At 42.4% G+C, this 25,049-nt stretch overlaps 1 protein-coding gene across 4 annotated transcripts in view; it reads right to left on the minus strand.

Moving 5' to 3' along the window:
• The window catches only part of PPP1R12A (protein phosphatase 1 regulatory subunit 12A), a 232,753-nt gene that overhangs the window by 149,416 nt on the left and 58,288 nt on the right, over window positions 1-25,049 (minus strand). For all 4 annotated transcript variants that reach the window (XM_050934674.1, XM_050934656.1, XM_050934680.1 and 1 more), the window contains exon 2: window positions 8,165-8,295. In XM_050934674.1, the coding sequence (XP_050790631.1) occupies window positions 8,165-8,295 (131 nt within the window). The remainder of the gene's footprint in view (window positions 1-8,164; window positions 8,296-25,049) is intronic.

Here is a 25,049-nt window from a genome sequence, read left to right on the forward strand (position 1 = left end):
ACAGAAGGGTCTCTGACCACAAGAACACACCCTCTGCCAGACCCTGGATTGGAATCCAAGATTCATGATTCTCACCATCCCTCTACCGTAACTATACATGAAGCCCATTGGCAACATGCCTCATCCCCCTCTAATGCTGCTCCACATAGCAGTAGTAGAGGTTTTCATCCTTTATCAGTTATTTCCCTGAACTCAAATGGCAGTGGTCTGTGCAGTACACCTGAAGGTTCCAACCCTCTTGGATGACCATATGGATGTCACTACAATGCCATATGATGGAATCTGTTTCTTTAATTTTTTTTTAAACCTAGAAAATTAATACATATACAACCATATGTTAAAAAACGGCAAAAATCAAGTAGGCAACCTTAATGTTTAATGTACTTTTGTGTGTATAATTTATATATTATGTATTTGGCATTAGATGTCCCCTACAACTCAGAGCAGCAATACTTGGAGGGAAAGTTCCCTTTTTTATCTTGCTTCAAGCTCTGGATTATCATCAAGGTAAGAAACTTGAGAAAATTAAAAGTAAAATTTAGTACAACATTTTTCCTCCCAATGACCCTGACTTTGTTTATAAATCTTAACTTATTGCAAAGTACATCATTTTAAAAAAAAGAAACTGTAACCCCTTGTAAGTCTGAAAGGAAGCCTCTATGGATCCCTTACAACAGTAGCAGGGGATGCAAGAGCAGATTACTTGGCTGCAGAAGTGTTTCAGCAGCTGCAGGGTGGGCAGCACAAAAATCCAACACTCTGCTTTCTCAGTCTTTTTTCAATGAGAGCAGAACAGTCACCAGAATACACCGCCACCAGCCTTTCGATGCAAAAAGCAAGCAAGGAAGGAGCAGGAGTCACTCCACACCAAAAACACAATCTTCACATTATAAAGGAAATGCTAGAAAGAAGATGAATGCTTGAATTCATACGCTTCTCTTGATGTATGTTTGGAAAAGTCTTCACGACCTTTAGAAAAATATAGTGGCTTTTCTTTATAGCCTCGTAAATCCATGACAATCTATACTACTATATGAACTTTAATGAAAAGAAGCCTGAAGTGTCGGGAAAACAAAAAACTTTAGTGATATTTACCACCTTAGGTTACTTACCACCTTGTATAGTAACTGGAGTTCTTCAGGAGGTGTGGTCCCTACCTGTATTCCACTGGAGATGTGCATGCACTGCATGTGCCTGAGCCTGGAAGATTTTTGCCAGCAGCATCCGTTGGTTTGTCCCTGCACTCTTCTCCTCCTCATGCTTTGAGCCAAGGGCATAAGATAGTCTCTCCAGTCACCTTTCACTGCAAATAACCCTATGATAAGGCTCTGCAGAAAAGAGGAAGGATGATGGGTAGTGGAATATAGATAGGGACCACACATCTCTAAGAACTCCAGTTACCGTACAAGGAAAGTAACCATCCTCTCTTTTTCAAGTCATGGTACCTATGTGTATTCTACTTGAGGTGACTTATCAACAGTATTTATTGAGAAGGAGAATGGAAGAAACTTTACTGTACCACAGATTGGAGGACTACTCTTCTGAGAGATGCTTCTGCTGTAGACACTTGTACTGGGAGCATAATGTCTCACAAAGGTATGGAAAGAGCTGCACTGCAGACCTCTGAGAAAGGGAGGTCTTGAAGCAAGGCTACTAATGTAGCCTGGGCTCTATTTGAGTGGGCCCTCACATCCTGAGGAGCTCACAACAAAGCAGGATGCAGCATGAAATCCATTTGGACAGACTCTGTATGGAGATGAAGTTATCTCCCATGCATTCAGCAAAGGAAACAAGCGCCTGGGAGAGTTTCTGAAGAATTTCATCCTTTGTAGATAGAAGACAGTAAAGCTTCTTATCCTCTCGGATTCCTGGAACTTCACTCAAAAGACAGTAATTGGATGATCTGTGTAGTGGGGCAGCTACCCCACGCCTGAAGAACAGGGGTTAAAAGCAGCCCTGGAGAGGGCTGCAGCTGGGAAAAGCTAGGCTGATTGGGGAAGCAGCCACAGCTGGCCCTATAAAAAGGCCGTGAGCCAGGAGCTGGAAGAGGGAGAAGCCTTGGAGGGAGAAAGACCTGGCTGCCCAGGGAGCTCTAGCCTGGCAACAACTCAGGCTGCAGGCCTTGGGGAAAAGGTCAAAACAGGTACTGGGGCTGCAGAGGGTTTAGGGAGAGGCAGCTGGTCCAAACCCCTTGCCAATGATGAATGGTCTTTACAGACTGCAGTCTTCCCCAGTGAATGGGGGCTATATGACTGGCAGTAGCAAGGTGGGTTGAGAGGGTTGGGGGTTCCCCTGGGAGGGAGACCCAGAGCATGGTGGGGTACTGCTGAGGCAGAACCCCGAGGTAAAGGGCACTGGGGTCCCAGAGATGACTTTAGAAGTCAATTTAGGGTATAATCTCCAGGAGAGTTTATCCTTATGAAAGACTATAGAGAGAGGGTCAGTCATAAGGACACCCAACGCACTCTTCTAGCATAGGTGACTGCAATCAGAAATGCAACTTTCATAAAGAAATGTATTAAACAACAGGAGACTACAGGTTAGAATGGGGTATTCATCTGTGTTGACAGGACGAGACTGAGGTCCTATAAATGGGTAGATTCAGCACTGAAGGAAAGGTCTGGATCAGTCCTTTCAGAAATCTCACTATAATATGAGCAAAGACAGTCCCCTGGAGGGTGAAAAGTGCTAACATTGCCAAGTGGGCTCACCAGGAACTGATGGATAGCCCTGTCATTTTTAGAGAACACATAACAGTAGGGATGTCAGACATTTTCAGGGGAATCTAATGATGCTGGCATCAGGTATGGAAATCTTTTCCATTTTGCTATGTAGCATTTTCTCATGGAATCTTTCCTACTCTTGCTAAGGATGGATTGTATCACCTCTGAACATGACTTTTCTAGGTCTGTCAGCCATCCAACACCACATTTTTTGATAGAGGGATGCTGGGCTGGGGTGTCTGATCTTGCCTTTCTCCTAAGTTAGTAGGTCTGGGAAGAGGGGAATATGGATACATGGATGTGAGGAGTTCTGAAAAATACTCAGGAATCAGAAGTGCTTGGGCTACTGGGGAGCAATGAAGATAACCAATGCTCCAGCTTGTTTAATCTTCCTCAGGACTCAAGATAAGATGAAGACGGGTGGTAAATTGCACATCAGCTCTGGAGTTGTGGCCCTAAACTGCTCTGGAGCAGGTGGTCAGCCACTTCTTGTTCTCCTGAGATGCAAAGAGATCCCACAATAGAAATCTCCACTTCCAACAGCTGTCTGTGGCACCACGTTGCATAACTCGCACTCGCAGTCTTTGGAGAACTTTCTGCTAAGGCTGTCTGCCAATGTGTTATGCATTCCTAGAAAGTCTGCAGTGGAAGGGGGCAACGTGGTGGCGAATGCAACACTTCTGTAGATTGACCACTTCTATGAAAACAAGGGTGGACTCTGCTCCCCCTACTTTGTTTGTTGATATAGTACGCCTGTCACATTGTCTGAAATGACCCAGATATGAGGGACCCAACTAAAGAAGAGGAATTGTTTGCAGGATTGGTGCACTGCACACAACTTCAGAAGGTTTATATGCAAGATTCTTGGTGGGGGGGGAGAGGATCCAAGTACCCTGTGCCATATGTTCATGGAGGTGGGCTAATAACCCTATGATAAGGCTCTGTACTTCCTAATAGGATTTTACTGTGAGCAGTCATCTAAGTAGGAGAACCCTGAGAACATAGATGAGCTGCCACTACAAGTAACACCTTTGTACATACTCTTGGTGCTGTTGAGAAATGAAGGGGAACACTCTGTATTGGTAATGACCTGGGCCCATGATAAATCTCTGGAATATCCTATGTGCGGGAGGAATGTCTATTTGAAAATAAGTCTCAAATTGAGAGCTATGAACCAGATGCCCTTGTTTAGTGAGGAGATTACTGAAGCCCTCGCTAAACATCTACCATCTGAACCACAGATGAAGATGTTCAGTTGAGATCTAGTATGGGCCTTTGGCCTCCTTCCCTTTAGGGGCTGAGGAAATATCTTGGGTAAACTACTCTTCTCCTATGCTGAAGAGGTACCAGGTTCTATGGCTCCCACACAGAACAGGGAGTCTACTTCTTGCCTGAGCATCCACTAATGAGAGGGGTTCCTGAACAGGGAAGCGAAGGGGAAGAGAGGGCAACTCTATCAGATAACCCAGTGGTGGGCAGCATATGGCCCATCACGGTAAGCTGATTGTGGGCTGCAAGACATTCTGCAGACGTCCCTGTGGCCTGCCGCCTCCCGCAGCTCCCATTGGCAGGAAATGGCAAATCGTGGCCACTGGGAGCTGTGAGGGGCCATAACTGGGGACAGTCAATGTCCACAAAGTGTCTCATGGCCTGCAATCAGTTTACTCTGATGGACGGCAGGCAGCCCGGGGCCACATGCTGCCCACCACTGATATAATCAGTGGTGATTGTTTCCAGAACCCATCTATCTGTTATTATATGGTACTAAGCCTGGGAAAAATTAGCTAGGCAGCCAGCAAATGGAGTATAAGAATCCTGAACATATAACTGTGGCAGGTGGACTAAATTAAAGCTCTCAAAAGTCCTGTCAAAAGGTTTTCTTGGTGGGAGGCTGAGGCGGGAAGTAGAATGAAGGGATGACATTGTTTACATTTTACTTCATCCTCTAGCATTTCTTAGGCAGTTTATATGCCCACCCTCTGATTGTAGAATGGTTGGGAGCTGGCTGTCACTTGTAGGGTTTAGACTCTGTGTATTTCCTGTATGGTTGATACTCAGCAAGTGAAGGATTGTTCGACTTTTTCAGGGAATGTAATGATTCCTTTTTTTGCCCTCAAAAGCCAGATCATGATGGACTGAATTTCTCTGGAAAATCTGGAGCCACACAGCCAGAATCATGAAGTTCCCCTCAAGTGGGAGACTGTATCCACTGAGGCCTGGAGGGCCAAGATAGCTAGCAATTTATCTTTATTAGTAATTGATTGGAACTGAAATCTATCTTCTTGAATGAGTGTTGTTGGTGAACTCAAATAACTCACTGCAATTAATAAAATCATCATTCAACATCAATGCTTGGTAATTTGCTATGCGGAACTGCAAGCTCACTGAAGTGAAGTTCTTCCTTACAAAGAGGTCTAAATTTGTGGCCTCCTTATCAGCGGGTGCAGATCTCGGATGGTGTTGCTTCTTCCTTTTGGTTACAGCTTGCCTCAGAATAGGGTGCAAGAATAAGTATGCTGTCCCCTTAGATGGCACAAAATATTTTTGCTCCTTCTCTTTGGATTGGGAGCACAACTGACTGGACAGGCCAGTTCTAAGATGGCCTCATTAACTGGCAGCATATCCAGCCCTTCACGCTGGAGAACGGACAGGCCTTCTGTCCTTTGGTGGCACTAGTAGTGCTGGCTTCAGACAGGCCACATCCTTTGGTACCAACAGTTCCTCTCTCAGTATCGGTATAGTCTGAGTAGGAGACATCTTCTGGCTTCTTACCCTCACCAGTACCATATTCCTTGGCAGCTCATGATGCTCCTATACTAGGGCACAGAATCTTGCCTGACTTATAGGGCCTGGAGGGGAATTTCTCACATTTTTTGTGAGATCAGTTTCTCTTACCCTCCTCATGTCTGTTTCAAAGAGTCATTAGCGGAGTCTTTAGCCCTGTTCTGGTTATCCTCAGATACTACCATGCTTGGAGAGGCACTTCTTAGTACCTCTACCTGAGTAAAAAAGGTCTGATGTGCCAGGATTGGACTCAGGCTTCATTGCATGGTCCATTAGGAATCTTCTAAGGCTGAACTCACAAGTTCAACAGGTTTGGCGAGGGAAGAACTGATAGATATTGCACTTGCAGGGAGTATGAGTTTTTCCTAGGCAACAGAGGAACATGCAGTGGTCATCGCTGACCACCTCTTCCCTCACTCAATTTGGAGCATGTGGAGAATAATTTAGGTGCAAATCAACAGACATTGCCAGGAAAATCTTCCTGCCTGAGACACAATGAAATCATGCACAACTCAAGTGGAATACATGTACATCACTCAAAGAACAACAAACTTTCTGGATCCAGTCATGAAGAGGAAACTGTATCCAACCTGAGATTCTGCAAGAAAGTTTGCATTCTGTCACAGGAGCAGATGAGAAATCTATACCCAGTGCCCCATATATATATATATATATATATAGTGGGAAACAGGACAAAACTCCAAATTGTGCAGCAATTCTCTTGTTCCCTTCAAACCACACAATTTTAGTTCACAGCTGAAAACACCTGTTAATGTAAATTGTGTCTATTTGAGAATGCACTCCCTCCCTCTCCTGTTGTCCACAGCTCAGCTCCACTAGTCTCAATAGTTGTGATATGGCCCACTGAGTCCTGCTCAGGACTTTTTCCCTTCCACTATATGTGGAAATGCTTGTAATCAGCTTCAGCAGCTCATCTTCACAGTCTTTGGGCCTTAGCTGTGCAGTTATCCAAGCAGCCCATCTGGCAATCCTGCTGCATCCTCTGCTCCCTGTCTGCAAGTTGGATTCCCAAACTCCTACTCACTGGTCCCATGGAAAAAATGCAGGGAGAATGTACCATAATCCAATAACCTCCTCTTTGTGGGGAGAGCTAGAGACCACTGAAGACAAGTCCTAGCAAGGCAGGAAGAGAAGATAAAATGTCTGATGCTTGGCTTCTGCAAAATGGTACATTTCACAGAGAACTACTCAAGAGCTGAAGGAGCATGTTTTTTCATTGGTATGGGAAACAACACTCTTTCCTTTGAGCTTGGAGTCTGCTTGCCAACAGCAAATTGTAATGTTCAATCAAAATTTTTATTTTAGCACCCTTTCTTGGGAAGAAAGCAGGGGGCTTTACCGCTTTTAATGCCCTAGAAATGGTATGACACCAGAAAACTTCCCTATTGACTTAAATAACTATCACATTGTGAGATGGTATATATTTTCAAAACATACTCAAAATACGTGAAACCATTACAAATACTTACACAATATCTAAAGGCAGAACACAAATTACAGAGACTGTGCAGCCATCAGCCACAATATGTCCCATCTTTTTCAAAAGGATGAAAACAGTCTCTTCTCTCTCTAAAAAACCCTTTAAATTCTTGGCTGTAAAACTGGTACACAAGACAGGTTTCAGATTTTTTCACTCATCTTTTATCCATGTACCCACTAGGTTCATTATAAATGCTTCCCAATCTTTCATGGGCCAGGATGGCAATTACCCTACCCCCTGAACTTACAATTTCAGTCCTTTGTCATAGGAATTACTAGGGTAGCTATATATTCAAAAAAAAAAACAGCCTACTTTCCTCCAAGTCTAATGCTGGATTAGACAGTACCCTCAATACTGCAGAACTAATGGAATTTACCTTAACCCAAAGAGACAAGCAACAGACACAGCGGCCTTTTTATGGCAAGAACAGCATGGTGGCCAACACTTGGAAATCTACATGGAGAGGTATATGTTATTCTGACCCATCAAAGCAAGTTTATTACAAACAGATCGTTCCTTCCAGTGGAGACAATGATTTCATAGATAACCAAATTTCTCCAGTTGCTATCATGTCATCTTCAGAAGCACTCAGCAGCCTTTTTGAAGAAAAAGAAGCCTCTTCCTGGACTCTGTGGGTGTCTGACTAATTATGTCGATAACTGACCCTTAACGCTGATCCTAATAGTCTGTTCTAATTTAGAAGAACCAGGAGAGAAAGTTACACAATCACACGACTGAAAAATTAAAGCATCAAAATTGCAAATACAACCAAGAATGGGTCCTGTTATGAACTGGTACTAACCTTGGGCATGGCTTAAACCTGCTTATAGGATACAAATAAAAAAAAATTAAGTCCCAACTGTACTACAGGGAAAAGAGCTCTGAAACTGTCACTTGACTGTTGAGACTTATGTGGAGGGGTCCTATGAAAACTGGCTGGATAAGGCGCATAAAAAGGAAAATAAGCTACTTTAAGATGTCCAATAGGTATGTACGTAAAAGAATAGACAGCTAAAAGAATAATATATGAAATGTCTCAGATAGCTCCACAACAAAGTAAAAAAAGTTTATGAATGCCATCTGCTCCTGACAGTCTATCAGCAAAACAGTAATATATATACACAAACGTTTTTAATATAGGAGAAAGAATCCTTACTCTGCTATATCAAGATATCCACAGGATGAAGCCGCATGTAGAGGTATCCAACCTTCGTTATCTGGTTGATTAATGTTTGCTCCATTTTCCACCAGAAATTTCACCATATCTACGTTATCATCTATGCAAGCCTAGAAGGAAAGAAACATTAAAAAATTCACATTAAAGTCTTGCTTCAAATTAATTTTTTTCTGGGAAAAACCTTCAGAAAAAAGAACACTGAAGTTTTAGTTCTTTATCATCAAAAAGAAAAAATTCCCAAACAAATAACCAAACAAAAACAGGAAAAACTGCGCCAAAAAACTAACACAAATATCTATCAAGTCCTCAAATGGATTTGTTCTACCTGAGGCCTAATTTTTTTTCCTAAATAAGTCCCTACTTGAATCACGGGATGTTCTTCAAATAATTGCGCCAAAGTTGCACAGAAGACATGGAAAACCAATATTGTAATGGACCTTTACTAACAGCAGTAATTTGAAAACGCTGGACTAGACCTATTTGTTAAAGAAAAAATTGCTGGAACAATATACACACTCTGCTATGAGGCTACCCTCTACGTTATGCAGTCTAATTTAAAAAAAAAACAAAAAAACAAAAAAAAACCAGATACTTTGCTACAGCTATATTACAGTCATTAAAAAAAGTGACTGGTACAATATAAAATTCAGAAGACTAAAAGTGTTAACCAACTAATGTAGAAATCAAGTCCAGTCACATTTGTCTTTTACATTTTTACAGGCACTGAATATTAGTGCAGTACACAACTAATTGTATACTCAAAATGTATGCAAAATTTTGGACTGTGGCAAGTAAGCTAATTAAAATCAAAATTGCAGTGGAGATCTAATATTGAGGGATCTGCAACATTGCAAATTAAGTAGGGTCTTTCCTATAAAGCTTCGTTTACAACTATAACTATGCTGGGGAACCTAGTTACAACATGGCTCCATTTAATATTGCATATGGGACCCAATCTGTTCCTCAAGCTATGCTACATACTCAAGTAAATTAACTCGTGTTGGTACTTTAGCACTGTTTAGAAAACCAGTTAAGGTTCTATCTATATCATAAAATGATATTCTTTTAACTGGGACGGAGGACTACAGTTTTAACAACTGGGGCCCCACTATGGTTTTGGTTTTTGGCTATAGTGCAGATTGGGCATATAAGTACAGAATGAGAAGTAATATTGCATTTCTACAATTTCATGAAGTTTCCACTGCAAATGACATTCCATGCTACCTTTTTATTCTTTAAACTACTATGGGGTGGACAAACTTTTTGGCCCGCAGGCAAAATCTGGGTATAGAAATTGCATGGCGGGCCATAAATTCTCATGAAATTGGGGTTGGGGTGCGGGGGGGGGGGGTGAAGGGTCTGGCTGGGAGTGTGGACTCCAGGGTAGGGCCAGAAATGAGTAATTCAGGGTGCTGGAGGGGGCTCCAGGATGGAGGTGGGATGCAGGGGGAGGAATCCGGCTGGGGCTGTGGGTTCTGGGGTGGGGCTGGGGATGAGGGCTTTGGTGTGTAGGGAGGTGCTCCCAGCTGGGACCGAGGGGTTCGGAGGGTGGGAGAGGGATCAGGGCTGGGGCAAGGGATTGGGGGGGGGGGAGTGGGTGCATGCTCTGGGCAGCATTTGCCTCAAGCTGCTCCAGAAGCAGCGGCATGTCCACCCTCTGGCTCCTACACGGAAGTGCAGCCAGGCGGCTCTGCTGCATGCTGCTCCATCCGCAGGAGCCACCTCCTGCAGCTCCCACTGGCTGTGGTTCCCAGCCAATGGGAGCTGCAGGGGCGGCACTTGGGGCTGGGGTAGCATACGGAGCGGAGCCCCCTGGCTGCCTCTACGTGTAGGAGCCAGAGGGGGAACATGCTACTGTTTCCAGGAGCCATGCAGAGCAGCTCTCGACCCTGCTCCCTGGCTGGAGCATCAGAACAGGGCAAGCCCCAGACCCCGCTTCCCAGCGGGAGCTCAAGGGCCAGATTAAAACAGCTGGTGGACCGAATATGGCACATAGTTTGCCCACCCCTGAGCTACTATATACCTTTTGGCTGTCTATGAATTTGTGCCTTTAAAAGACACATGTCTGAGTATCAATTTCAGTGTACTGCAAGAAATAATCCACATGTTTTCTAGAGACACAGCCCTAGAGTATTCTGCTTGTTATATAGCTGCATGAATTACCACATATTCACCTTTGTTGGTGCTGCATAAATATACAAGAACAGACGTTTTCTAGTTCCTCAACTTGACCACCTGCCGTTCTGCTTTCCTCCTGTTAGAGTATTTTTCCTCAGAAGGGGGTATACAATAGGTTTCCCTGCCAACTTCCATACTGCTGCCCTTAAAAGGGCAGAGCAGGATGCAGAGAGAAGGTCCTTTTTGATTTAGGACAGTAAGGACTCAGACACATGCACAGGACCTTTCCTCAGAGTTTAACCTACTAAACTATGCCACAATATGCTTCCCCCCAACTCCAACAAGCCAAGAGATTGAAAGAAGCACTTCTACTGAAGAGGTCCTAAACACCTCAGAAGTATTATTCTTCAGATACAACACAAATAAAGTGACCATTTATAATATACTTTCACTTTGATATAATTTTCTACAAATTTGTCATACTACTACTGAAAGTTAATGATTTAATATTACTCCAAAAATCCTTTCTACCTTCTTTGTAAAGGGAAGATCATATTATCATTCAAAGAAAAGGAAATTAAATGCAGTAAGTTGTTAATGTAACTACGTTAATATTTCACTGAAGAATAAAAACAAAAGTTGAGTATAAACAGTCAAGTTAACCTGGCTACAATGCATATATGCGATATTTTCTATTCCTGTTTTTCTGTTTAAAAATTCATAGACTAATGCGAATCACCAAGTACAAGGAGTATACTGTACAGCAGGGGTAGTCAACATGTGGACCGGAGGCCAAATCCGGATCACCAGATGGTTTTGAACTGACACCAAAATCTTGTATTTACTTTTTTTATTATTACCATCATCATCATCATCTTCTCTGGAGTCTGGAACTTGACTAGACCTTCCCCAAGAAATTTGGGCTTTGACAAAAAAAACTGATTACGCCAGGATAAATAATGTGGTTAAATTAATGTTAGCTTTGGAACTTAATCTTTGCATTTCCTGACTGGTTTTAACTATGCAGCTTTCAATGTTGCAATAATTGAGTATTGCACTTAATAGATGTGGCAACCTCTCTTTCAAAAGCATTATCTGGAAGAAGAAGAAAAAAAGGAGGGTATTTAAAGTGTATTCATTCTGCATCGCAAAATATACAGCCCTTTTTTTGTGGCACTAGTTATCCACAGCACAATCCTCTTCTACATTTTAAAGTATACATAAGAGGAAACTGCCAACACATAACCCATAAAAATATTGTTGCTAAGAATCAAAAGCTTACACATGCAGCACATTTAAAGACATATGACTAACTGGCTTAAAATATTTGACCAAATTTGGTCAGTTTATTGTGCCATATATGGCAAGAATCAGGATAGCTTAAATATACTTTGAAAGTCTTATCAGAGATTATTTTTCTTAGCTTCGCAGGAATGTGTAACCAGCATGATTATCTATAATAAGAGACTGGATGAAGACACTTGTCATTTACTTCTCAGGTGCAGATGGGATTAAGATGATTTTACTGCCTATTATGGTTCTTAACTGATTCAAGAAACTGGTTCTTCAAAACACAAACAACTGGTTAAGTCTGAAGAAACTGAACAACTGTTAAAACAAAGATGTGCTGATTTTCTTACTTATTTTAAAGAACAAGCTGAATAGACCAAGAAACTGACGGCTGTAAGTTCTGATAGTTGTACACTTGAGTACTGTACAGATTTCAGCCTTTTTTTTTGGTGGGGGTAGGGGTATTTTCATAAACAAGACGTGTTCTTTATAGGAGCTCCTTTGTACAATGAATATTAAAGCAGGATTAGAAGTGTGCTATAGTTACTGTAAGTCTACAGGAAAAGAAAAAGCACAGGCAGTTGATCAGGCAAAACAACTTGAGATTTTTTTAAAAAAACTTACAATTTTAAAGGCTTTATAGAAATGCTTACTGCACACAGATTGTAAGAATCTACATGGACATGTATAAAAATATAAATGTGCTTACATGTACATATCAAATCTGAACATGCTAGACTGAGTTTCTTCAAAGAAAGCTGGAAACAGTTTGTATAGGTTTTTCCCTAAACTTGAAAAAAAATGGATTTATTGATTTCAGCAGCACCTCAGATGATTTGACCGAGTATTCTCTATACTGTTTCTGCCACTTTCACTAGAAAACAAAACTTGGTTATTAGCAAGGGCTTACAAATTTAGTAAAATTAATTTTTATCTTTTCCTCTTTTTTATTTCTCCTTCCTCTATCGTAGGGAATCTTATCATCCTAATCACTTTTTAAAAGTGATTGTTATAACTGAAAGTCAGCATTACTTCTACGGTTAGCCACCGAAGTTTTAGTCCAAAAAGGAAAGCTTTGCATAGTTGTAAGTTGAACTGAAAAACGCAGCTTCAGAACAGATTGTTCTTCTCAACCTTAACATGCAATAGCCTGAAAGCTTTAATAAAGGAAAGAAACATATGTAACATAAGATTATAGGATGCACAGTAGAAAATACCATCCACCATTACTACAGTGCAAAATAAATATGTCAGGCAGAAGCGAACCAGAGCAAAATCAGGTAATACAATGGCTGGTTATATTTTCTGGTAATGGACATAGGGACATAATCCTGAAGAGCAATAAAGCGGAATGTATTTAAGAAGGAAAAAAAGTTGTGTTCCACTCCCACCATTAATCTTAACTCTAGGACTGATGAGGTCAACACATAGCACCAGCAATCCTGTTCCCATGTAAATTCCAAGACAGACCTGTGTTTTGGAAAATAACGGTCTACACTAAAAAGAGTGAAGAAATGTTTAAAAAATTTCAAAACAGTACCCTGACTATCCTTAAGTGAATGTGGTCCAGTCTGCACACAGTCCTGCTAGTCATGTTAGATTCAAGATTCTTAAAGTTATTCAAAATAGCTTCATACTCCAGTAACACAGATAAGTGTAAGATAACTGCCTCTTGTAAAAGGAGACCAGGGCATTTGGGAAGAACCGACTGAAGAGTATGATGAAGAATAACTAACCTATTTCTAGGTAAAATAGTTCTATCTCTCAGGTGTTTATAAAGGTTACTATCCCTGAAGTACTTAAGCTCTCTTGGCGGAATTCTGTTCATAAGCACCCCTAAAAATACAAAAAACTCAGAACAGTTAAGCCAGTTCTCAACCAGAGGTACGCATACCCCTGAGGGGACACAGAGGTCTTCCCAAGGGGTACATCAGCTTATTTAAATATTTCATTTAACTATTTGAGTTAAAACAACTAACAAAAACAAACCTGATTTTAAAAAACTTGAATGTTGAACTAAAATCAAAAATTCATATACTTGTTTTGTTAAGATATTATATGTTTGCTGTTGAAGAATAAAATCCAGAATACATAATGATGTTGTTTTAGTTCAGGGGTCCGCAACCTGCGGCACGTGTGCCAAAGATGGCACGGGAGCTGTTTTTTAATGGCATGCTGCTACCTGCCAAGGTCCTGGACCCCTCAGCCCCTCTGCCCTCTCCTGCGGAGGCAGAAGCTTGATCTGGCCAGCAGCCAAGCTCCCACCTCCGCCGCTTTTTCTCCCAACATGGTGCTTTCCTGCCCCTCCTCCTCTCCTGGGAGCACCCCCATGAGCCGAGCACTCCAAGCCTCTGCTCTGACCCCTGAACCCCCCCACCACACCCATCCTCTCCCCGACCCCTGAACCCCCCACACCCAGCCCTCTCCCTGACCCCTGCACTCCCCCCACACACACCCAGCCCTCTGCCCTGACCCCTACACCGCCACAACCCCAGCCCTGACTTCTGCACCCCCACACGTACCCAGCCATCCCACACCCTGACTCTTGCAGCCTCTCATATCCCCACCCCAACCCTGAGCACTAAACAGGAGTTTCTGCACACACAAACCCACATTCCCAGCTGCACCCCCTGATCTGGGGTCCCGACCGCCGGCCCCGCTCAGTCCACTGCCAGTCTGGGGTCCCAACTGCTGGCCTCTTACCAGCTGGGATCCCGCAGTCCCCGCTTAGTCCACTGCCAAACTAGGTGAACAGAACCCCAGGCCGGCAGCAGGCTGAGTGGGCCAGCGGCATAAGGTCAGCATTTTAATTTAATTTTAAATTAAGCTTCTTAAACATTTTGAATACCTTGTTTACTTTACATACAACAATAGTTTAGTTATATAATATAGACAGAGCGAGACCTTCTAAAAACGTTAAAATGTATTGCCAGCACACAAAACCTTAAGTTAAAGTGAATAAGTGAAGATTCAGCACACCACTTCTGAAAGGTTGTCGACCCCTGTTATAGTTAACTAAAACAATTTAAATATCTTGTCTGGTGATGTCCTCCTCCTAATACAGCATGGCAAGAAAATCTGCCAAATATTAATGATTAACCTGTTGAACTGAAGATAGCTCACCTCCCAATGACTTCATAAATATGTTTCAATTACCTTTGGTAAATGAAATAACCAAAAACAATCATTCATTCTCTGATATAGCTGTGAAACTAATCTGAAAAGTTTTCAAAATAAATTACTTTAGAAATGTATAGTGTGTACCTTCTAAAAACAAAACCTCCCTCTCTCTGAGTTGTGAAGAAGATGCATTAAGGTTATAACAACCAACAAGAATGCACTTTTATGTAGAAAACCATGGTTAAATTGAATCTTCTTGAGTAGTGACTTAAATCAATTTAAATGATAATTTAAAATCAATTTGATTTAAATCAAATCCACCCTGCTGTCAAGTTCTAACTAGAGGGTTATATACTTCATTGCTTATCTGAGCTGAGCTAGCATATGGTAGGAGGGGCAGGAGCACAGTCTACCCCGAACCTATCGCAATTGTATAGGATATTACAATTTAGGTTTAGCGGCATTGTTAAGTCATCCAAGTTGCTTCCCAACCACTTTGTTGCTTTAGCAGTTTCACATCAATAACCACTTCCCCTTGACAGTGCCCACTGTGTGCCACAGGCTGAGGAGCCTGAGTAGTAGTAGCAATGTGACATAAAAGGCAATTGAGCCAAATCCTCCAAGAAACCTTAAACATTGCTCATCTCTCCTCAGGGCAGCGTCCATTTGGAGCTGCAAGCAGAGGACTGCCTACAGCCTATATCAGTGCTGTTCAGATTAACAAAAATAGTTTTGACTGGGCAAAGGTAAATCTTGCCTGAATCAAGCACCTCTCACTCTGTCAAACCACCTCAGTCCTGAACTGCAGTTTCATTTGCTGACTTATTTCAATCAATTGAATTGAAGTATACAAATTAACTGCAGAAAGAGGGAATGATGACTGAAAGTTATCTACAATGTCAAAATGCTCCTCTACCTGAAGGACCAAATTGGCAATGTGTGGATATCAGGCTTCTCGAGTGTTCCGGTTTCTAATTGTTACCAAACTCAGTAGTGTTATTTCCACTGATACCTAGAACATTCCCTCAAATTTTGCAATTGATCAGCCAGGGTCTTCTAAATTTATTAGATTACACACAAACAGAAATGCCACAGAGTTGAGTGTTAGGCTTCACTTGGCTTGGCCAGTAAATCTCTTCTAAACATATTTACTATATTCAGAGGCTATTAATTTGACCAAATCCACCACTATTTTCCACATACCAAGAGTCCCAAATTCCTCCTCTATTTGTCAAAGCCTTCACTCTCTTCCCAGCAACTTCCACAATGCAGGTATGTTTTCATTACTTCTGTAGCACACTGAAAGTAGTATTTATAAGCAGCTTATCATTTTAGTCACTGAGACAAATATAGAGCCTCACAATGATATCCAAACAGTATAACTTTGCAGAGATGGACTGTACTTTGAGATCCTGAAGGAAGACCTGAGTGCAGATTTCAAGTTAAGTGATACTCTGGATTATTTAAAAAAAACAAAAAACAAAAACAAAAACCCTCTTAGAGACCATTTCAGAGTTGTCTCATCTTGCACCCTCATTCCTTCCAGAGTGGTTGAAATCTGCTCCAATCTGGAAAAATATCGTAAAGATTTGATTAAATGAAACACACAGTTTACTTCGCATCATAAATATCTACGCCTTAAACCAGGGGTCAGCAACCTCTGGCACATGGCCCATCAGGGTAATCTGGTGGCAGGCCACAAGACGTTATGTTTATGTTGACTGTCCGCAGCCCCGGCCCCCTGCAGCTCCCAGTGGCTGCAGTTTGTCATTCCCAGCCAATAGGAGCTGCGGGTAGTGGCAGCCAGCACTTCCCTTTGCACACCATCTGAGGGTTGAGAAGGTGTTCTGGCACCTTCACCTTCAAGCTATTGCACCCCAGGCAGTAGGCAGATGGGAGCCACAGCTTGCAAGGGTCTGAGCCTCAGTTTGGCATGCTGGACCACACAAGTGCAGGCTGCCATGTGGCCCAGGAGACTCAGGCATCCCCATGCAGTAGTAATCAGCTTTCGCCTGAGATCTTGAATAATATTTGACATGGCTTGGAATCAGGTTTCTGGTAAAAACATCACTGCCTGTATCAAGTCAAGCACCGCTCCGATGATCACTATTCTTTGGGTCGGTGATAAGGTTGATTTGTTCACGTTGAGAACGGAGGACCAGTCTTTCGAAAGTGAATCTGACTAAACAGACCTGAGATTCCACCTGCTCCCTGGTGCACCCCCTGAGCAGCCAGTTGTCTAGGTAGGAGTATACACCTCCACCTGCATCCTCCAGAGGAAGGCTACTACGACCGACATGCACTTGGTGAACACTTGGGAAGCTGCTAATAGACCAAATGGGAGGACTGTGAACTAATAATGTTTGTGGTCGACCACAAACCATAGGAATTGTCTGTGCTCAGGCCGAATGGCTATGTGAAATTATGCATCTTTCATGTTGATGGTGGCGTGCCAGTCTCCCAGAACCAAGAGAAGGGATAATTGTGCTCAGGGAAACCAAACTTAAAACTTCACCATGAATTCGCTGAGTCCTTGCAAGTTTAGAAGGGGTCTGAGACCGTCAAACCCCTCGCCCTCACCTTTGCCTTGGGGATTAGGAAATAGTGGGAATAGAATCCCTTGCCCCTTAGCTCCCAAGGAATCTCCTCCACAACTCCTATGGTGAGGAGCGCCTGCACCTCTGGATAAGGAGTTCCTTGTGAGAAGGGTCCCTGAAGACGGACGAATGTTTGGTTGGGCCGTGGCCCTGTCCAGAAGGGGAACTGGGCGTTTTACACCTGCTGTTCCTATAAAAATCCTGCCTTAGCCAAGGAAGATATGGGAGCTGCTGCTGTAGTTGGGGCAGGTAGCCGAGTCTAACGAAATCGGCAAAGAGGTCTGCGCCACAGCCTTCCCTTCATCAATAATGGTCGAGAACTCTACTCTGGTGGAATCAGCTTCTTAAACTTCAACACGGAGTCCCATGAGTTGAGGTTATATCTACTGAGGACAGTTTGCTGGTTAGTTATCCTCGGCTGTAGGCCACCAGTTGTATAAACCTTTCTGCTGAAAAGGTCCATCCTTTTCAAGACTGTTGATTTAGGGGCCCACCCCTAGTGCCCGTCTCTCTTTCTCATTAACCGCTAACCCTGCTAGAGAGCATGGTTGCGTGTGAGGAACAGATACTTATATCCCTTAGAGAGGATGAAGTACTTGCGCTCAGCACCCCTGGCAGTAGGTGGGACTGAAGCAGGGGTCTGCCACACAGTCTTAATATTGCTCTGGATCATTTTTATTAGTGGCAGAGCTACACGGGATGGTCCTTTTGGTGCAAAGATGTTGACCATGGGGTCCTTGGGTTCAACCACTTCCTCTGCCTGTAACCCCATACTGAGGACAATCCTCCAGAGAAGGTCCTGGTGGGCCCTGCGGTCAACTGGAGGAGGGCCTGAGGTTGAAGCTCCTGCCACCACCTCTTCCGGGGACGAAGACAAAGAGGCCAGAGGCAGAATGGGGTCCTCCTAGCCCTCCAGCTCCCTGACCTCCCCCAGGGTCAGAGTCTGGGGCCTCTGTGGTGACCATAGGCAGCATGCTGGTAGCGTGGCCTTGCAATGAGTCTTGGAGTCACCTCAGCTGTGACCTGGGTCAGTGATGGGGCTTGTGCCAAAGTCGCCTCAGATCCCCGGAGCATAGGCTGATCCTTATCTGGCTGTAGTGGTCACTGCTCAGAGGCCACCAAGTGGGAGCCCCTGGAAAAAGATCCCTGGGCCTGATGGTAGGCTCAAGATGTCCAAAATGGCCATTGTGCCAGAGGCTGCCACTGGGGGTGCCATGCTGTTGGTGTCCCTCCGTCGCCTGTCAGCTCTGTCTCGGCTGCAACGGGAATAGAAGGAAATACCGTCCAAGTCCGATGAGACACAGTGAAGCTGAAGGGTACCAATAAGGGGTTGAGCTGATAATGCGAGGGACCGGTGGAGGGAATCCAGTGTCAGGGATCAGTGATGGTCCTCTTTGAGCTGAGGATCAGTGTCGCTCCATCCTCGGTGTCAGGGAAAGGGAGTGACGTCCCACTGGTGTTGGGGAACCCCACACGGAATCCGGAGAGCAGTACCTTGACGATAGCGATTTGGAGTGGTGCCAAGGCGAACGGTACCAGGCAGGAGAGAGTGACTGCCACATCATGGTTGGCTTGTCTCTAGACAGCGCCAGTCGCTGTGGCACCGGATGCTTATCTAACTGCTGGGGGCTGAGGAGTTGTCATGGCAATTAAACCTCTGGCGGCTTCAAAAGTGTCCGGGGTGAGTAACTCCTCCACCTTGCATTGCGCATCCAGGGAGTCGCTGGGCACCGGACTCAATGGTCCCCTCGGGGGAATCAATGTCAACAGCGCCAACTCTTGCTGCTTGGGCGCCGGGTACTCTTTCAAGGAATGCACCAATGCAGCGCCTGCTGGTCCTGCTGCTTTCGGCACTCTGGCTGGCTTTTCTATGTCGCTTGTATGAGACCAGTGAACGTGAGCGGTGCTGGGTTGTCTCCTCAGCATGCAATGCCAAAGAGCGCCAGTGCCGAGAGTCTGTTATACTACAGTCCTTTCTCAGCACCATGTCACGTACCGATGCCAGGGAACTTCACATGGACATGCTTGGTGCTGGGTCCTGGTGGTCCACAGCAGACTGGGGACAGAAAGCGAATTTCATGAACAGTTGCTTCAGTCAGAAATCTCTCTCCTTTTTTGGCTTGGGGTGGAAAGCTCTGCAGATCTTGCACCTTTCTGTCTGGTGGACCTCCCCCAGAAACTTCAGACACAAGTCGGGGGGAGGTGTGTCGCTCGTTGGCATAGGCTTACTGCAGGTTCTGCAGGGTTTAAAGCCTGGGGCTCACGGCATGCCCCAGTGCCCAACAGGGTGGGGAGCTAGGGATTGGGGAAACCCCACTCCCAAACCTTACTATATATACACATTATCTAGTAATGATAACTATAACTATAACTAAACTAACTATGAAAGGATGCTGAGGGAAGAACTTGCTAGGCAAGCGATCACAGTCCCGCAAAACAATCACTGGCAGCAAAAAAAGAACCAAGGAGGCGCGGGGTTCTATATCCAGAGCCATGAAGGTGCCACTCCTGAGGACTTCACAGCCTACCCGAAGGGAGCTGCTAAGGGAAATCTTTCCAACGACTATGCATGCGGCGCGCACACGTACCTGACTGGAATTAACATGAACAAGCACTCGAATAAGAACAGTATTTTCCAACAGAAAAACAAGGTCAGAAAAACGTGCCCACAGCTCTAGTGCAACCTCCAAGTAATTTGTTCTGGTGACAAGTTACAAGTTGGCTTAAATAGCAATTTTGTGCCTACAGTCTTTATTTCACAGAATTGATCTTGATAAATCTTTAAATAGAATAGATGTATGTTTTAATTCTACAAAAATTCATAATATTAAAATTTTAGACAACTGACTGAGCAGTTCTAAAATGAAACCTACCCAGCAGGTTGACAAGGAAAATCAAACAATCCACACTAATCAACTAGTATGACTTAAACATCTGCAAAATATTTTCCTGATCCTCTAGCAGGCCAAGAGTAATAAAAACAGATACAATTAAGATAAGACTGCCTCACTGTCTACAGCATTTACTTTTACAGTGGTTCATTCAAAATGAAGTGTGTGTTGACTATTTAAGGAAACTTTTTCAAATACACTGTACAGTTGTATTTTAGGATGGGGAATGACTGCTGTAAGTTTTCAGACTGTTACCAGATAATATTAGCAGCGCAAGTTCTTTTGCTGATGTGGATTTCTGTGAGATAGGGCAAATCTCTTATGCAATAAAGAAACTACATCTATTTTAAAGTAAAGCTCACCCTTTCTAATTCTCATTTTGCCAATCCAGAAATAAAGTTTTTTGAAAAAATACCCAGTCCCCTGAAAAATTTAAGGACAGTCATAGGATGGCAACGCAAAAAATAATCACTTCAATAAAACAGTACATTAACTAGTATGCTATAAACTATTTTTTATTTTAGCATATTAATTTTTGATGCAATAGCCTTGTTTGTTTTTGCATGTGCGCTAGTTTGCAAAATGTTGCCATATACAGTGGGCCTCTCACATTGTAAAATAACAAAGATTGAATGTACATTATACAGTATAACCAATTCTAAAACAAACTTCAGGTGCTATGATCTCCATCTCTCCGTCCAGAGAATAAACTTGATTTAAAATTCGATTTAAAATTCCAGGAGACTTGTTTTTTTAACTCAATAGTTGAAATATAAGTGTCATATTAAACAAATGTCAGATTAATAAGTATTGACAAGAATGTTTCCTTGCTTCTATTACCAGCTACCTTCTACTCTTGAAATTCATGACAAGCATTTCTTCTTGTCTAAAAGTAAGTAAAGAACCCAAGCTTTTAAAAAACTTTGGGCCAAATTTGAAATGGGAGTGCATTTAAGAAACAACAGAAAAACAGGTGTACACACTTTCCTTTCCACAGCATTACTGAGTGGTACCTACAGCTGATGTAATCTTTCATGTTTGTTCAAGTCTTATGGAGAAGGCATGCAGAGCTGATCAGTACAAAGCACTTACTGGTTATCACTAGTTATACCGCAATTAGTTTAATAAATTGGTAGACAACACCCACAAACCTCTCTAAAGAGGTTTCCCTTCTTGCACCATATCTGTAGTTACAAACAATGCATCATTATGTAAAATTTAATTCATAATCATCTTCTAAAGCTAAGGAGAGATACAGGCAAACTGACATTAAATATCTGAATTTCTTTTGTATAGCAACTTGAAAAGCAACATTAAAGGTTGATGGCCATATTTGTCATGCACTCTATGGCTTCTGGTGGCATGGAATGAATCAAGGCTGTCTCTCTGGAGAAGGTCAGCTGCTCACTAGATGTGCCATGGTTTGAAAGCGTCAAGTGCTTCTGCACGATCAATGCCATCAACCTATCGAAAGTCTCACAGTCTGAAAAGCAACTCAAGCTACAATCTCAATATTGGAACGAAATTGTTAAGTGAATAATGCTACAGACAGTTTATAGGGAGAAAAAAATCAAAATTAAAGATATTTGATGTCAAAAGGCTACATTAAATAGAACATGAAAGAATTTTAAAAGTCAAGATATTCCAAATCATTGTTCCATATTTTTATTTATATATATTCATTCATATATATTCCCAACTATACCTTTGCCCTACTGACATGCAGCATTAGGAAGTAATTTTCATGTATTAAAGTTTTAGATTTGCAGTACGTAGCATTATTGTTAAGATTGCAACTTAATTTCTACATGTGCGCAATGTGATAAGATGCCATGACATAACTTGAATATTAGAGATAGATTTAGTGTTTGTCAGGCTTTTTTTTTACTGCAATCTCACATGTAAATTAAGTATGTAGATTTACCACGATTTTAATCTGAGGTGTAGATATTTTGCCAGAAGTGTGCATGTTTCAGTCTTGTTACAAGCTTATATAGGGTAAAATTCTCTGTTCCTTGCACACCACATCCACTGAAGTCAATAAGTGGGCAAGGAAAGCAGGATCAGGTCCCTAGTATGACTCAAAACCTTGTTGTTTCTTCTCTTATTAAAAAAAATTAAAAACAATGTGTATTATGTATAAGTCAACCCAAAGTTACCCAAAATATGTAAGACAAAAGAAGTTTGCAAGTGTGTTGCAAAGGCTCCCACAAAGTTTAGATTTCCCCACTTTTAACACTTTCAAGTGTATCAGAAATTTTTTACTAGATGAAATCATCATACTAAAAGTTTTCAGATAATAAGTGTAACAGTCATTCACTTTGGGCCAAAAAAACCCTTGGAAGAAATCTAAAAGATGTGATGTTAACAGGGTTAGCCCCCACAAAATGATTTAATCCACCACAGAAAGGAAATAAATCATTTACAAAAATCAGCATTCCTAGATTGAAAAGACAGATATGGGAAAAACACCCAATTACAAGCAAGGTGTTTTAGACTAGGATGTACAAGACCATTAAATTACCTATTCTTCCTTGTCTCAAGCCTGGGATCTACCCTTAAAAATTTAGGTTGACATAACTACTTTGCTCAGGGATGTGAAAAATCCCCACCTCTGAGAAATGTATCTATGTTGACCTAAGCCCCAGTGCAGATGCAGGTAGGCCAATGGAAGAATGCTTCCACTGACCTAGCTACTGCCTCTTGGAGAGGTGATGTTCCCTTTAGCAACAAAAACAATCCCCCTTCCATCACTGTAGGATGCATCTACACTATGGGGTTATGCCAGCATAGCTACAGTGCTGTAACTACACTGCTATAGTCCCCATTGTTTAGACAATGTCTCAGTAACTTGAGCTAAGTATGTTGGAAGCAAGGATGCTACTAAGCAGCCCCCACCAGGGCTCTCAATAGAGCAGCTCACCCTCAAACTTGTGAAATTAATCCCCTTAGGAGTATTGTGTTTGTAGATTTTGCAGGAGCCTCAGCATTATTTCATATTAAAACAAGACCTGTACGTTCTGAGAGAGTAAAGTAAGCAGTTTTATCATCTAAAACAAGGCACTCAGGGATAACTTGGTCACAATGCCAGCGTGGCCTAGGAACTTGAGTTCAGTGTAAGACATGCATACCAGAGATTGTGGCCAAATCAATGTATGGTTCTGACAGCATACTAAAACATACTAATTGAAATCCATGGATTGCTTTGTTCCCAAAGACTTTTGTGTATATGTAGATTAGATATGACAAGTTTTGGTTCTAGTTTTAAACTTTCCTGAAAACTGTTATCCTGTCTTAGCACCCATTCTACCAATGTTAAACCACATTCCAATATTTAGGCATTGTCATCTCAGAGGTAGCTTCACTGTCATTCTGGCCTGTGTCCTAGTAGCGGCGAAGATGGGTCATATACTAAGCTCAGTACAGATGTACAACAGTCCACATAGTTCACCTTAAATGTGTAGGGATATGATCGACATACAGGATGGATTACTAGATTGTGACTGGTTAAACAGAGAAATTTAATTTTATTGAAAAACTATAAAAAAGTGATTAAACAGTGAAATCTAGTGACATAAGAAACCATGTCTTGACTCTCAGAGCTATTATATTAATTGGTCCACAAGCACTGATTAGTTTTCATGATAAAATAAGGATGCCCAAGCCACAACCTTTTAAATTTTGAAGTGAGAAGCTTGAGTTGACATAAAAATGTGCTCAGGCCCAGGTCTAACCTCAGGATAGGCTAAGTAAACTACTCCATCAGAAGTTAGCCATATTTAATTCATTCAATTTTTTGGTACACATACACACACAGCGACACTTTTGGGAGAGCTACAGTCAACAAAACAGGTTCACAAACCAAAGATGCTCATCTGTCACAAACCACAGATGCTGGTATCCTGAAGCATACACACTGCTGACTTATGAATCTTAAACCACATTAATCATTCATCTACAGAACACAGTGATAGCTGCAGAAAGAAGTCACCATAGAGTACCAAGTATTAATAAAGTGTCTGCATAGATCAGGGGTATAATTTTCTGACACTTGTCAAGATTCTTGTCAATTCTTTTCCAATCTCAGCCCCTCTGCCTATCACCTCCAAACAGGTTGAAAGCTCTTCTGCAAGGAATCCTGCACTTTCCTTGAAGTACAGGATAGAAACAAGGCAAAATTGACTACAATTGTCAGATCACTTTGTAACATGCAGGGAGCATATAGTAGTCCCTAGTCACCGGTAGGAGAATCTCTTGTCCCAGTAGGTAGTGACATTTGCAACCCTCTCCAGCAACTCTCCCTAGCCAACAGAAGGAGCAAGTCTCTCACTGTGATGGGAGAAATATCTCCATAAGGTAAAATCAGGAAGTAGGGGAAGTGCGTGATTCTAAAATAAGCCCCACGTGCATATCACCTAGATACAACTGAATAGCCCCCTATAAATACCCAACATAGAAAAGTGTGCTCACCAGATGCCAACACACTGCTCTTACCTATAGAAATTTATTCAAGAACAAGAAAGAATCAAGTGTACAAAAAACATTAGGGATAAAGAAAAATCAACAAACACTGCTTTTGGAAAATGCATATCTAGGTATGTCCACCATCACCACCACACCACCTAAGTATCCACCAAATAGATTGAGATAAATTTATCCTGAACGCCCCATTGGGGTAGAGAAGTAAAGGCAGAGTTCTAGTGACTGGTCTAAAGTCTGTCATAGATTGTGGAACCAAGAAGTGAAGCCATATCTCCCAATCTCAGGCCAGTTCCTCGCCATAGTATCACTTTTCTCTAGAGTTGTACCACAACAATTAATTCTGGAATTTGAAGCAACAGCAGAATG

This window comes from Gopherus flavomarginatus, chromosome 1 (genome assembly GCF_025201925.1).
Source record: "Gopherus flavomarginatus isolate rGopFla2 chromosome 1, rGopFla2.mat.asm, whole genome shotgun sequence".
Classification (NCBI taxonomy): Eukaryota; Metazoa; Chordata; order Testudines; family Testudinidae; genus Gopherus; species Gopherus flavomarginatus.